Source organism: Astyanax mexicanus, unplaced genomic scaffold (genome assembly GCF_023375975.1).
Source record: "Astyanax mexicanus isolate ESR-SI-001 unplaced genomic scaffold, AstMex3_surface scaffold_31, whole genome shotgun sequence".
NCBI lineage: Eukaryota > Metazoa > Chordata > Actinopteri > Characiformes > Acestrorhamphidae > Astyanax > Astyanax mexicanus.
Genome location: NW_026040041.1, coordinates 1429047 through 1443209, shown reverse-complemented (window position 1 = coordinate 1443209; position 14163 = coordinate 1429047). Strand labels below are relative to the sequence as shown.

The 14163-nt window shown below is 34.9% G+C and overlaps 1 protein-coding gene across 1 annotated transcript in view; it reads right to left on the bottom strand.

Annotated features, from left to right (window-relative positions):
• LOC111197530 (NLR family CARD domain-containing protein 3-like) overlaps nucleotides 1-10637 on the bottom strand; it is a 141681-nt gene extending 131044 nt beyond the window's left edge. The window contains exons 1-4 of the mRNA XM_049472838.1: nucleotides 10588-10637; nucleotides 8558-8674; nucleotides 5065-5181; nucleotides 4431-4485 (exon numbers count right to left, since the gene is read on the bottom strand). Of these exons, the coding sequence (XP_049328795.1) occupies nucleotides 4431-4485; nucleotides 5065-5181; nucleotides 8558-8625 (240 nt within the window). The 5' untranslated portion in view covers nucleotides 8626-8674; nucleotides 10588-10637. The remainder of the gene's footprint in view (nucleotides 1-4430; nucleotides 4486-5064; nucleotides 5182-8557; nucleotides 8675-10587) is intronic.
• Nucleotides 10638-14163: the final 3526 nt, after the last annotated feature.

The following is a 14163-nucleotide window of genomic DNA, read 5'->3' as shown; positions in this document are numbered from 1 at the left end:
AAAGAGCGATAATTCACCCTGTAACTTTCAGGGTCCTTCTGAGGTGTTGTTCTTCCTCCTGAAAAGATACTGTTTATTTTACCTTGGGTGTATTGACAAATATCATCAATTATGATTACTTATCTTAGTATCTATAAGTACATAATCATTGTGTGAAACCTTGTATTTTATATGCATTAACCAATACTCACATTGTATTTGATCATTTTTACTCACAGTGTATTTTACACGCATTTATATAGAAGATTAACCAATAATCACAATATATTCTTTACATATATAGTAAAACATTGTTTGATCAGGCATGTGACTAACACATCTATTATGACAAATTAACCCACATTATACATAAGGCGTTTACTAACACATAGGATCTATTATATGGCGGACTAACCACGCGCTACTAACACATTAATATATAACATATGAAATCTATTGTGTGACTAGCGTAGCTCATGCTTGAAGCATTTCGTTCACTGCATGTTTCTGACTAACGGCCATCAATCATCAGCTAGTGCACTCTGTATGATTTCGACTGGTGCGCTCGGTACGGGGCTAAATTGCTACAGAAGAGGCTCTTAGATCAAAGCGGCCTTTTGGTGAGTGAGTGCCTCCCTAAAAACCGCTGCAAACACTAGTGGTCCGGTCAGACACGTGAAACTTGAGTACTAACACGTGAAATTGTGCATATTAACATGAGCTAATCGTTAGCAACGCCTCATCAGCAGGTTTCACGTCATTTGGGGTATAAAACATGGAGTCAGATCAGACGGGGTCAGAACTTTTACTGAGACGGCTGTTAACTGTCTTGTATGTATTGGTTCTCCTGAGCTCAGTAATAAATACTTGGTTTGCTTTCAACTTCACTCCACCTGTCTGCGACTCTATCAAAACGAACACGTAGGGGAGTTGTACCCCGGATGAGGGGTGGGTGTGGACCCATCTTTCATTTTCTTTTTTACAACACTCCTGAAAGAAGAAGGACCCCCAGTCCCTAAAGGTCTCCAAACAAAAGCCCATTTTAAAAAAGGAGTATGGCGTCACACCATATTAAATTTATTTTTGTGACAAAATGTTTTAGTGAATGGGGGCTTATTATGCCCGAACTTTTGGCCAATCAGATCCACAAGTAGACATCTGGGTTATTAATATATGACTGATTAAACAGAAAATAAATTAATTTCCTTGTTTTTATTCAAAATCAAACTTTGTGAAATGTGATCGGGACAGTGACACCATATAAGCTTTTTCTGATTTGACTAAAAATTGTGAAAAAATGTAATGTTAATCCCATAAATGCTCTTTAAGTTCATATAAAACAGCACTTTTTTGACATATTCGTCTATACTTTACATATATTTGACACAATGGACCAAAAAAAAGGCCACGTCATGTCAACCAAACACCAAACCTAATTACAGGTAACTAACACGTTATTGTGATTTATGCCATTGATGTGATTTGTGTATTACGTGATGAACCCGTATGTGTGGTTTTGGGAGACGTTAGACGTTGTTGCTGTGAGTCTCCAATAAAGAACACACTTCCATTATCAATAGCTCTTCATGCATTTCTTTTAGGAGCACAAAATATAACATCAGCAGTTTTCAAACTTCAGCTCGATGTGCACACAGACAAGCAGGTGACGCTGGAGAACGTTGAAGGCAAGTCCGAGAAAAGCTCTCTTGCTAGTTAGCTTAGCTAGCTTGCAGTAGCCAAGACTTTGCTAGCTACGTTGCACAGCAGGGAAAAATAGCTGTGAGCCTGGCAATGGAGCAGTTTTTAAAGCCAACAACTGAACTAAAGTTGACAGGGAACGTAGAGGAACAATGGAAAAGGTTCAAACAACGGTTTACCCTATATCTGACGGTGATAGGGGCTGACGGAATAGTTGACAGACGAAGGGTAGCGCTGTTTCTGACTACAGCGGGTAGCAATGCCCTGGATGTCTTCGATAGCATGCAGCTAACAGAAGCTCAACTGAAGAACTATGCACTGGTAATGGAGAGAGTTGAACTGTCCTGTACTCCCAAGAAAAACGAGTCATATGAAAGATATGTTTTCAACAACAGGACACAGACAGAGTCAGAAACTGTGGAATAGTTTGTCATGAACTTGAAACTAAAGAGTAGGGGTGGGCGATATGCATACCTGTCAAGTTTTGGACTTAAAAATAAGGGATTTTTTCCGCCGCCCCAACAGCCCAAACGAGGGAAAAAAAAAAAAAAAAAAAAAAAATATATATATATATATATATATATATATATATATATATATATATATATATATATTTTTTATAGATTTAAAATTGAAATTGAAGGGTGCACAAATTTACAAAAAGGACATGGATCAGATATATTCCATAAGTAAATAATAGTCCTAAGGGACCTACACAATTAATAATCTTTCATTAATACTTCTTTCTATCGTTCAGTCCACTCCTGATCATCTCTTCTACCCCTTCTAAATAATACATTACATTACATTATAATACATTACCACAATACTTGAGATTTAAACAAATTCTAACAAACCCTAAAACTAGCCCTGAACTAATAGAGTTTGGAAATGATAGTTATTGGCTGATCAGGCACATCAGGGCAGGGCATTATATATATATATATATATATATATATATATATATATATATATATATATATATATATATATGTAGATTTTTCTCAAACCCTGAATATCTATCTAGCTAATTCTAAAGTTAAGCTAACTGAGTCACAAGCTGTATTTTATTAAACACACAGTGGGTTTAATTTATGTTTTGATTCAGAGAAGAGTCTTTTTAACCAGCTATCAGAAACAATCTCATCACAGTTTACATGGTTAATTACCTTTCTTTTAGAAAAATCTCCGTATATCCAGATTAGTTTTAACGACAGCTGCTCCGACTAGCTGCCTGAACTCACAGCGAGGGGAGGGGCGGGGCTTCCCCCACACTAAACTGCGCTCCGCAAAACCAGCTAGCTGATTGGCTGTTTCTCCAGAAAGGCGGGCTTTTCTCCTTGAACCGGCACCACGATTGGTTAAGAGACACACAGCGGTCAGTGCATTGTCGCCTGTGGCCTATATATTTTTTTATTTAGTATAATACGGGAAATTTACGGGAAAATACTAATACGGGAGGACGGCGGGAAAGAGGAGTAAAATACGGTAGTTTCCCGGCCAAAACGGGAGACTTGACAGGTATGGCGATATGGCTCTAAATAATATCACGATATTTCAGGGTATTTTTGCGATAACGATATACTTGGCGATATAGGAAAACAGAAAATTAATTAATTCATTTCAGGAATATAGTATAAGAGTATAACAGCATAATCATAATGTGGCAAAATAAATAATATAGCATAAAATAATATAATGCAGCAAAAAATATTGCAGAATATTTAGTGCATGCATATAAACTGCAAACTAAAACAATTATACAATAAATACACCTAAAGCTTCACAGTAAATAATAGACTACTTTTAAGACAGAACAGCCCTATTATCACGATATGGATTTTTAATATCATGATATTTCAGTGTCACGATATATTGTATACGATATAATATTGCCCACCCCTACTAAAGAGCCAAACTTGCAACTTCGGAGACCTCACTGATTCGCTCATACGCGACAGAATAGTGATGGGTGTGCGTGACAGAGACTGAGAGAGAGGCTACTCTGGGAATCTGATCTGACGCTTGAGAAAGCCGTGCAGATTTGTCAAGCAAGAGAAGCGACACAGAGCAGGATGAAAAGCATGGACAGTGGAAAGCCTCCGTAATGAAAACTGACAAGACGCCAAGAGCCATGGGAAAGAGGCAGAGTGGCAAAAAGCAAAAAGAACATAAAAATTTGACGCTGCTCGCGCTGCGGAGCTGATCAAGAGTGCTGAAAGTGTGGGATAATGAATCACTCTTATCTTATTTCTGCACTGATCACTAATAAATGGTCTTATCATTAATTAATGTGTGACATTACTAATGTGAATTAATCATTATGTAAATCACAATTATAGACAAACACAGTCTCACTAAATCTATAAAACATTTACTGTTAACATCTCGCTGTATTTTATTGAGTATGTTGAGTAAACCTCTGCCGCTCAGCTATTATTTCTTAATGACTATTAAATATCTAACTGGCCAAACTGAAACTACTGCTAAATATGATTATTAAATTATTTTTTATTTATGCTACAATAATAAAAGCAGCACTAATTAAATATAAACAGAGTAAAAAATACAGCTTTCTTCTTAATTGATAATTTAATGTTTATTATCCTAAGTTTACTAAACAGTAATATGTTGGATGTAATCTGAAAATATGTTTATTAAAATGAATAATTATATTTATCACTTCATATTTAAAGTTTAAATCACATTTTACAGTGTTCACATGTGCTCTGGCATTAGTCACACCTACACACCTTTAATATGGAGTCCATATTTCTCCTGCTGATTTCTGGAGTCTCCTTCTGGACTCTGTCAGAAAACATAACATTAACATATGTTACTAAATGGTGATTGTGAATATATCTACAGAAAGAAAGTTCCAGAAGATCAACCACCACTGCAACACTCCACCAACCTTCACGCTCACCAAAAAGTTAATTCTAGATTTATCAGATCAGAGAATCATGTTTCTCACAGTCTGGTGTTTTTTTGTAAAATCCAGATGTGTTTTTTACAGAGGTGAGGTTTTAGTTTCCTCCATAAAGATCAGATAGCTGGAGAGCTGCAGTGATGATTTATCTGCTGAAAGATTCTCCCATCTGCACACAGGATCTCTAGAGCTCAGTCAGAGTGATGATTATACACTACACTGCCCAAAGTATTCATTCACCCAATCAAATCATTAAACTCAGGTTCCAATCACTTCCATTACCACAGGTGTACAAAACCAAACACCTCCACACACAGACTGATTCTATTTGTTAGAATTTGTATTAGTAGAATTGTTTTCTCTAAAGTGTGTTTTAGTATAGAAGTTATAGTTGTAGAATTCAGAGAAAACATAGAAGTGTCTTTTCATCTTATTCTCCAGAGTCACGTCATCCTTACCTGAGATCAGCAGAACTGTTGTCCTCTCTGAAGTTTATTGGATTGCCCATTGACCGGTCACTCTTCATGGAGACACAGCTGGGTTCAGGTGAGTCTGATCTCTTATCCTGATCCAGTCTAAAACACAACCAGTATCAGACACCATCTACAACCTTTCCAGCATGCTGGTGTGATTCTACATTCATGTGATTTTGATGGTAAATGAGTTTATAATTGGGAAGTTGAACTTGAAAAACTTCTCAAGATTTAATTCCTAAATCATGTTTCTCACATTCTGAGAGTCTTTCAGAGATAATTTAGAAAAAATTAAGTTGAGACGTTGTTTAAAACATAATTTAAAAAAGAATACGTCAATTAGCAAATCCAATTTATATTCAATTTAATTCATTTCAAAGGAAAAAAATATTTAATGTTCAAACAAGATAAACGTTACTGTTTTTAGCAGATATTCACTCACTTTGAATCTGATCGTCTACAACACATTCTAAAGAAGTTGGGATGGTTTTTACCACTGTGTTAAATCACCTTCCCTTTAAAAACTCAATAAGCGCTCAGGAACTGAGGACCCTATGTGTGGAAGTTTTAGTTCAGGAAGTTCAACTAATGGTTTTCTGAAGTGATCCTGAGACCGTGTGGTGATTAATATCCCTTACAGAATGATGTCAGTTTATAATGCAGTGCCGTCTGAGGGGTCGAAGGTCACGGGTGTTTAATGTTGTTTTTCTGCAGCTTACTTACAGAGATTTCTCCAAATTCTCAGGATATTTTTTTTAGTTTAGTTTATTTTGGTTCATTAAAATTAAACCCTTTTTATACAAAGTGACAATAATAACAGTGATTAAAAATGTTAAGTGCACACATGCTTTCACACATGAAAAATTAGTAAAGAAAAGAGAAAAATAATAAAACCTGATAATGACTGAAAAGGTGTAGTCTGAAGCTGATGCTTATTTTTACTGCCCTTTTTAAATCTTATTGTCATCTTATATAGTCAAATCATACACATAAATAATACAGGAGTATGTTAATGTTAATCCACATATCAGAGCCTCCCATCATTAATAGTAGTTAATTCTTCATATTTATAAGAGCTTATCCTCTTATCTTTAAACATTCTTTTAAATTTACAAAGTGTTCTACACATTCTTAAATCTTTTTCACATTTATTCCATAACCGAACCCCTTTAACAGATATACATGTATTTTTTAAATCAGTTCTTAATTTTGTTTTTTTAAACACACACCTACTCCTCTAAGTTCATATTTACTCTCTTTAATTTCAAACAGCTTCTGGATGCAGATAGGAAGTAAATGGTTTTGTGCTTTGTACATTAACAGTGCAGTTTAAAGGTTGACTATATCACTGAATTTTAAAATATGTAGATTAATAAATAATCTGTTGGTTGGTTCATAGTATGTTTTTTTGACTTATAATTCTTATAGCTTTCTTTTGTAATATGAAGATTTAAAGGTTTAGTGTTGGTTTTATATGTGTTTCCCCACTGCTCCACACAATAGCTCATGTATGGAACAATGAAGGAACAATACAGTATATAAAGTTAATTTTGATTCAATATATCTTTAGTTTTATATAGTATTGCAAAAAGTTGAATTGTTGCCAGCATAATTTATGAATAACATTTATGATTAACATCATCAATCTTAATTTTAACTGTTTTTCTAATTTGTCTTTTACTAAATATTATGAATTTTGTTTTACTTAAATACAGGGATAGCTTGTTTATATCAAACCATTTCATTAAGACTGTCAGTTCCCTTTCCATCGTATTCAGTAGCTGTTCCAAACATTTCTCAGAGCACTACAGATTAGTATCATCAGCAAATAATGCAAATTTTAGCAATTTTGACACTTTACAGATATCATTTATATACAGTGTGAACAATATCGGTCCTAATACTGAACCTTGTGGAACTCCACAAGTGACCTTCAATAATTTAGATTTAAAATGATTTATTTGTACATATTGATACCTGTTATCAAGATTACTCTCAAGTCATGAGTATGCTGCTCCTCTAAAGCCATATCGTTCTAATTTGGTCATTAATAATTCATGATCTATAGTGTTAAATGCTTTTTTTAAAATCTATAAACACCCCAACAGCATATTCCTTGTGATCCACTGCAGCTGATATATCTTCTACAAGATGCATCACCGCCATTGAGGTGGACCTATTTACTCTAAAACCAAACTGTTGATCATTCAGTAAATTGTGTTTGTCTATGAAATGATTTATCCTGTCTACAAATATTTTTTCTAATTTTGTTTGAGAACTGGGAGAGCAGAGAGATTGATCTGTAATTTGAGAGCTGGTGAAAGTCTCCACTTTTAGAAATTGGAATAATTTTAGCTTTTTTCATTTAATTAGGAAATGAGCCTGTTTTAAGAGACTGATTACAGATATATGTAAAAGGGTTCACTATATATTCTATTATAGACTTAACTGTAGTCATTTCTATTCCATTCCAGTTTGTGGATGTTTTATTTATTTATTTTTTACAATTTCCAGTATTTCATTTTTTTTTATCAGTTCTCCTGTTAAATATGGAGAAAGGGTTTATATCAACAGTATCTTTGTCTACATCATCCTTATTTGTTGGTTTCTCAATCTCTTTTACTAAGTTGTATTTAATTTGTACATAGTAATCATTAAACTCATGAATCATTTATTTAGTTATAACTGTATCGTCTTCTTTTACAAGATATTCTGGAGAGTCTACTCTTGCAGGTCCTTCCTGATGATGGTATTTAGTACACTCCATGTTTTATGCAGGTTGTATCTATGCTGCTCCAATAAGTTTTTGATGATATTATGGGCTGTAGATGATGAAATCCCTAAATTCTGTGCAGCTGCATGTTGAGAAACACTGTTCTTAAACTGTTGGACTATTTCTTCACGCAGTTCTTCACAAAGTGGTGATCCTCTCTCCATCCTTGCTTATGAACGACTGAACTTTTCAGGAATGCTCCCTTCATACCCAATCATGACCCTCACCTGTTTCCTATTAACCTGATCACCTGTGGAATGTTCTGAACAGGTGTTTTTCCAGCATTCCTCACCTCTCCCGGTCTTTTGTTGCCCCTGTCCCAACTTACTTTGTACCTGTTGCAGCACCAAATTCAAAATAAGTGAATATTTGCAAAAAACGAATTAAGTTTAAACATTGGAACATTAAATATCTTGTCTTTGTAGTGAATAAAATGTAATATAAGGATTTGCAAATTATTATATTCTGTTTTGATTTATGTTTTACACAGAATCCCAAACTTTATTGGAATTAGAGTTGTAAAAAACAACAACAATAAAATATAAAACCTCTAAAGCCAGAATAATTAATCCCTTCATTTGAGTCCAGAGAACATAATTGTTACCATCACTAAAGTGTGTTTAGTATAGAAGTTATAGTTGTAGAATTCAGAGAAAACATAGAAGTGTCTTGTCATCTTATTCTCCAGAGTCACGTCATCCTTACCTGAGATCAGCAGAACTGTTATCCTCTCTGAAGTTTATAAGTTTACCCATTGACTCTTCACTCTTCATGGAGACACAGCTGGGTTCAGGTGAGTCTGATCTCTTATCCTGATCCAGTCTAAAACACAACCAGTATCAGACACCATCTACAACCTTTCCAGCATGTTGGTGTGATTCTACATTCATGTGATTTTGGAATGATGGTAAATACGAGTTTCTGATTGGGAAGTGGACCATGAACACCCTTTCGATTAGTAACTACTGGTGGGGAAACTCAGACGTAAAATTGTTTTCCTAAGATCCCAAGTTGAGGTGACCATTAATCTTATAACATGGCAGAAAAGAAGATCTATGGTCATTAACCTTGATACAGAACAATGCTATTATTTGTTCTGGCAATAGCACCATTTCCCAATGAAGATGATGAAAACAATACAAAAGTACAGAATTTACAGGTTAAGAAAATACAACGTTAGATTAGTCTCTATTGAACTAGTGTAAAGGTAAAACAACTATCCTCACATGGATTTTTGTCAATATGAATTTCAAGCATATTGGAAATTGTAATTAAAATGTAATCCCAGAATTTAGAAATCACACTGCACTCCCAAAATATATTTAAAAATGTAGCAACAGAATCAGTGTTACAGACAGTACAGTAAGGCGTGGGAATCTTGCCCATGTTGTATCTTAAGTATGGAGTGGAATAAGCCCTGTGTATACACTTATAGTTCAGAGGACATACTAATGAATACAAGCTGTATATTCCTGCACTGAAGTTCTGATAGACTCTTCCTTCTTCTGTCATCTTCAACAACAGACGTTACGCTTTAAGTGAACTCACACATTTACTGTGAACGAGTTTCACATCCAAACCAGTTTTAGCTGAAATCACAAAATCATTAATTTTTGCGTGAGGGTCACATCGGCTCGTAAAACGATCTTTGTTCCTTTTGCATCGGTAAGAACAGTATTATGTTTCTTGCATCAGCCTGTGATTTTTCCAGGCATCAACCTACAGCTGAGTTTTCCAGGTTCAAAGTTCATTCTCATAAGATCATATTAAATGAAATGTGAGTGAGTTCACACAATCTTTGGACTGTGATTTCCCAGATCAAAAACTGTTTGTTCTAAGGGTTTAGGGTTTGTGCATCAGATAGGCAGCGTTTCTATTTCAGAGAATCTTGGCCATACAACTTATAAGAATTATCTGTAAAACACGAGATAATAATTATTGAAATAATTAATATGAGTGGTTTTATAATCTTAAATTTTGTAAAGGGCAAAAATGAGCCATAGAGGAATATTTTCTTTTTTTTTTGTCCACCAGAAAATCTACATCTAGTGCTAAACATATTCTGTCTATATATGCTGACAGAGATGCATTTCAGGCAGATTTAAACCAGATGATGGATACATTTTTCTCCAAAAGAAAAACTAAGTTGTGCAAAAGGTTTAACACTGCAAATAAATCATTATGGTCTGAAATTCAGGGTTCTGCAGTGTTAATGTGTTCAGAAACACTATCTAGAACATTGTTTGATAGTTTTTAGTCAATATCATTTTATCTTTACTGATGGCAGAACACTGTGAACACAATATGAACACAATTAGAAGAAGAATGTTCTGATCATGAAACAGGTTTTAGAACTGATCAGGAAGTGTGCTGAGAAATTCTAAATTCTCCAGAATTCTCTAAATGTTCTAAAATCATAATTAGGTTTTTATACTGACAGGAGAACACAGGTTTCTGCTCCTTCTGTATTTTGTATTTTGGTTTTAGTAAAATGGTGAGATCTGGTCATTCAAACCCAGACTGCTCATCGTACCAATAACCCACTTAATTTCTGCTCATCTGGATTTTATGAATTGGTTGAATAATCTACTCTTATTGCGACTTTTAAAGGTGGACCAGAAATACAGAATAAGGTGCTGTGAAGTAAGATCTTTCAACTAGCTCATGAACACAGCATGAGAACAAAGAACACAGAGAACAAACTTATTTTACATCAAACCACATTATTATCTTACCTCTCAGCTTTCCCTGTGTCCAGTTCCTCAGAAACACTCTTAATAGACCTTTTTTCCGAAAAACACAGAACAAGAAAAAGTGGATTTTAGTGGAAGGAGACGTTAAAATAAAATTTTATTTTATATTTTGTTTGTGATTGATGTAAAAGCTGGAGTTGTGCTGAGCAGTGCATATATGGGCCCTATCGTGCACCCTGTGCAAGACGCATAGTGAGGCGCATTGCTATCTTCCACCCCATCAACAGTCTATTTTCACGCATCATTAAAATAGCGTTAGACTTCAGGAATATATTAACGCTGATGGGCGTGGTGGTCTGAAAGTGACTTGTGTTCAGGTAAATTTCTGGCGTGTTTCTATCTTAATATAATAGAGCTGCGCGACTGATCCAGATAAACCCGGACTAAAATCAACAGTCAGCCGCGCAACCAGAACTGGATCACCAATCACCACGAGCACTGCTCTCCCCATTCACTATACCACACACCATCACTTTACCACCTTTACCTTTAGCAAAAAACACCTCGCCCAGAGCCTTCAGCAATCAACTATAAAATAAATATACTTTAAAATCTGCACAGTAACTATAAGTTATTATTAGTTATAATTATTTCTGACAGTTATAAGGATTTATATTAATATTCAGTACACAGATTTAATAACTGTAGCTTAATATAGCAGATATACGCATTCTGCTGTTTGAGAATTTCAACAGATGCTCATTCTCAATCATTTTCTCATAAAAAAATTAAAAGAGAGAACATAACTTTTGACTGAACATAATTTAATATTATTTTACCTTGCTATTATTTAACTGAAAGTCACTTTTATATATTTTTTTATATACTCAAAAAACAAAACATAAAAGCACATTGTCAATGCGCTCTTGTCTGGTGCTGAACTTAAATTTTTCAAAACTTTAAAAAGCTTTATAAAGCTATATGTTAGCGTTCAATTCCTATCACCAGGGCACATTTATTAAAATATATAATACATATATTTATTAATTAAAATCTCGTCCAGCGTTCTATAAAATGCCACACAAGCACGGCATGGCGGAGTGTGTTAAACCGGCGGGGGTGTACCCACGCTGAGCGTGTGCCTCAGCACACGTATAAGATTATATGCGTGTCCATGCGGATGACTATTGACTGTTGTGTGGCGCACCTGTGTTTTTCACCGCCAACATAGTAACACGCCAGAAATGAACCTGAACACACCTCACTTTCAGAGCGCCACGCCCATCAGTGTAGATTTATTCCTAAACTCCAACTCTATTTTAATTTCATTGGTTTAAGGCGTGAAAATAGACTGTTGACGGGGTGTAAGATAGCAAAGAGCATTGTGACGTGCCTTGCACAGGGTGTACAATAGTGCCCAAGGTGTTGAAGTTCAAGCACTATTAAATTCTAAATAAAACTGTATTTGTAGTCTGTTTTATGCACTTTCTAGGGTATAAAGAGTCATTTGGTAAATGATATAATCAAGCGCAGCTGCCTGGAGTTAGCCTAGAACATTTCCCAACTCACTGCTCTGCTCCTGCTTCCCAAACACCTGATCCAGCTGATCTGCTCATCAACATCTTATTGAGTTAATATTAGAGTTTAACACCATGATGCAGGAAAAGGAACCAGATTTCTCTCAGTGTTGATTCTAAAGAACCCTGTTCATTTTTAAGGTAAGTGAAGAAGAAAAAACTCCTCCCCCTGATACTTAACAGCTGTAATCTGGGTTTAAATATTATATAAGGCCTGCAGAGAATTATTTGAAGAAAACATCAGATTATTTTTACAGTATAAAGATCACCAGTCACCTGTGCTGATAGTGCTGTTTGCTGGTGATGGACTGGGAGAATGAGTCTGTTTCTCCACAAGACTCATTCACACGTTCAGTTTGAGTCAGAAAGGGGAAATAACTGACTGACTGACTATTTATTTATAATCTAGTCCAGACTCGACTCGTGTAAAGATCCTGAAGGTGCTTAAAGGACCTCAGTGAAGCTGGCCCCTCATATCATTAGAAATGACGTAGAAAAGTTACCATTGGTTAGTGCTACATTTCTGCTGGTTTTTGCAGCAAATCTGCGTTTGTGCTGTTATCATTATTGAGATATTAAACATATTCATTTATTGAAATATTAAAGATCTAATTTCTGACCTGTTATGTAACACAGCCCCTCATCTGTGGCCAAACTGCACTCAGATGGTCTCGTTGGTTAGTGCTACATTTGTGCTGTTATTGTTATTGATTTATTAGGAAAAAAATATTTAATGGGTGTGAAGCTGGCCCCTCATATAATCAGAAATGGTATAAAAATATTTCGATTGGTTAGTGCTACATTTGTGCTGATTGGTGCAGCAAAAATTAGCGTTTATGATGTTATCATTATTGAGATATTAAACATCATATTCACTGTTATCGTTATTGAGAAATTAAACAATTTAATTTTAATTTAAAGCCCTTCATCTGTGGCTGAATCGCACCAAAGTGGTCTTGTTTTTTAGTGCTGTGTTTGTGTTGTTATTCTTATTGAGATATTAAACATTATATTTACTGTTCTCCTTAATTAAATATTAAACGTTTAATTCCTGACCTGTTATGTTACACAGCCCCTCATCTAAGGCCAAATTTCACCAAAGCGGTCTCATTGGTTAGTGCTATGTTTGTGAAAAAAAGCAAAAAAGATTGTGTTTGTGCTGTTACTGTTATTGAGTTATTAGCTAAAAATTATTTAATGGGTGTGAATTTTCCTAATAATATTTTCCTAATAAATAAATAACGATAACAACACAAATATAGCACTAACCAATGGAAATATATATCTTTTTTTTTTTATTTCTGATGATATGAGGGGCCAGCTTCACTCTCTCACATATAGTCTCTCACAGGAAAGCAAAATCAGTTCTGACTTGCATTGAAACAGAAGATACAGATGTCCGTGTAGCTCTTGATTAAACTGTGTGAAAATCACCAACAGCAGTAACTCTGTTCTGTGTATCACCTTAAAATGAGATCATTTCACTTGTTAAGATTTAGTTTTTAGCAGTTTATAAATGATTGTTCTTTTTAATCCATTCAGTCTAAGTACTGTAGTGTGATCTAAGGGTCTGTGTTTTAGAATCTGTGGTTAAGACTAATCTATAGTTTATGCTGATCCGTTTTTGATCAGTTATTTCTATGCTTATTAAGCAAAGCTATCAGTGACCTCTGGTGGAGTTCAGTTCATAAGTCATGTTTTGTGTTTATTGGGTTATAATGGGTAAACATTGGTTATTTTTCTGATAATTCATGATTTTTGGTCTGTATTTTGTATTTTAGTTGCAGTAAAATGGTGACATCTGGTCATTCAAGCCCAGTAAGACTCTCATCATACCCACAACCCCCTCTGATTTCTGCTCATCTGGATTTTATGAATTGGTTGAATTCATTGGTACTGGTATTGAGATTTTTTAAGGTGGACCGGAAATACAGAATAAGTTCCTGTGATGTACGATCTTTCAACTAGCACATGAACACAGCATGAGAACAAACTTATTTTACACCAAAAAATCACATTATTCTCTCACCTCCCAGCTTCC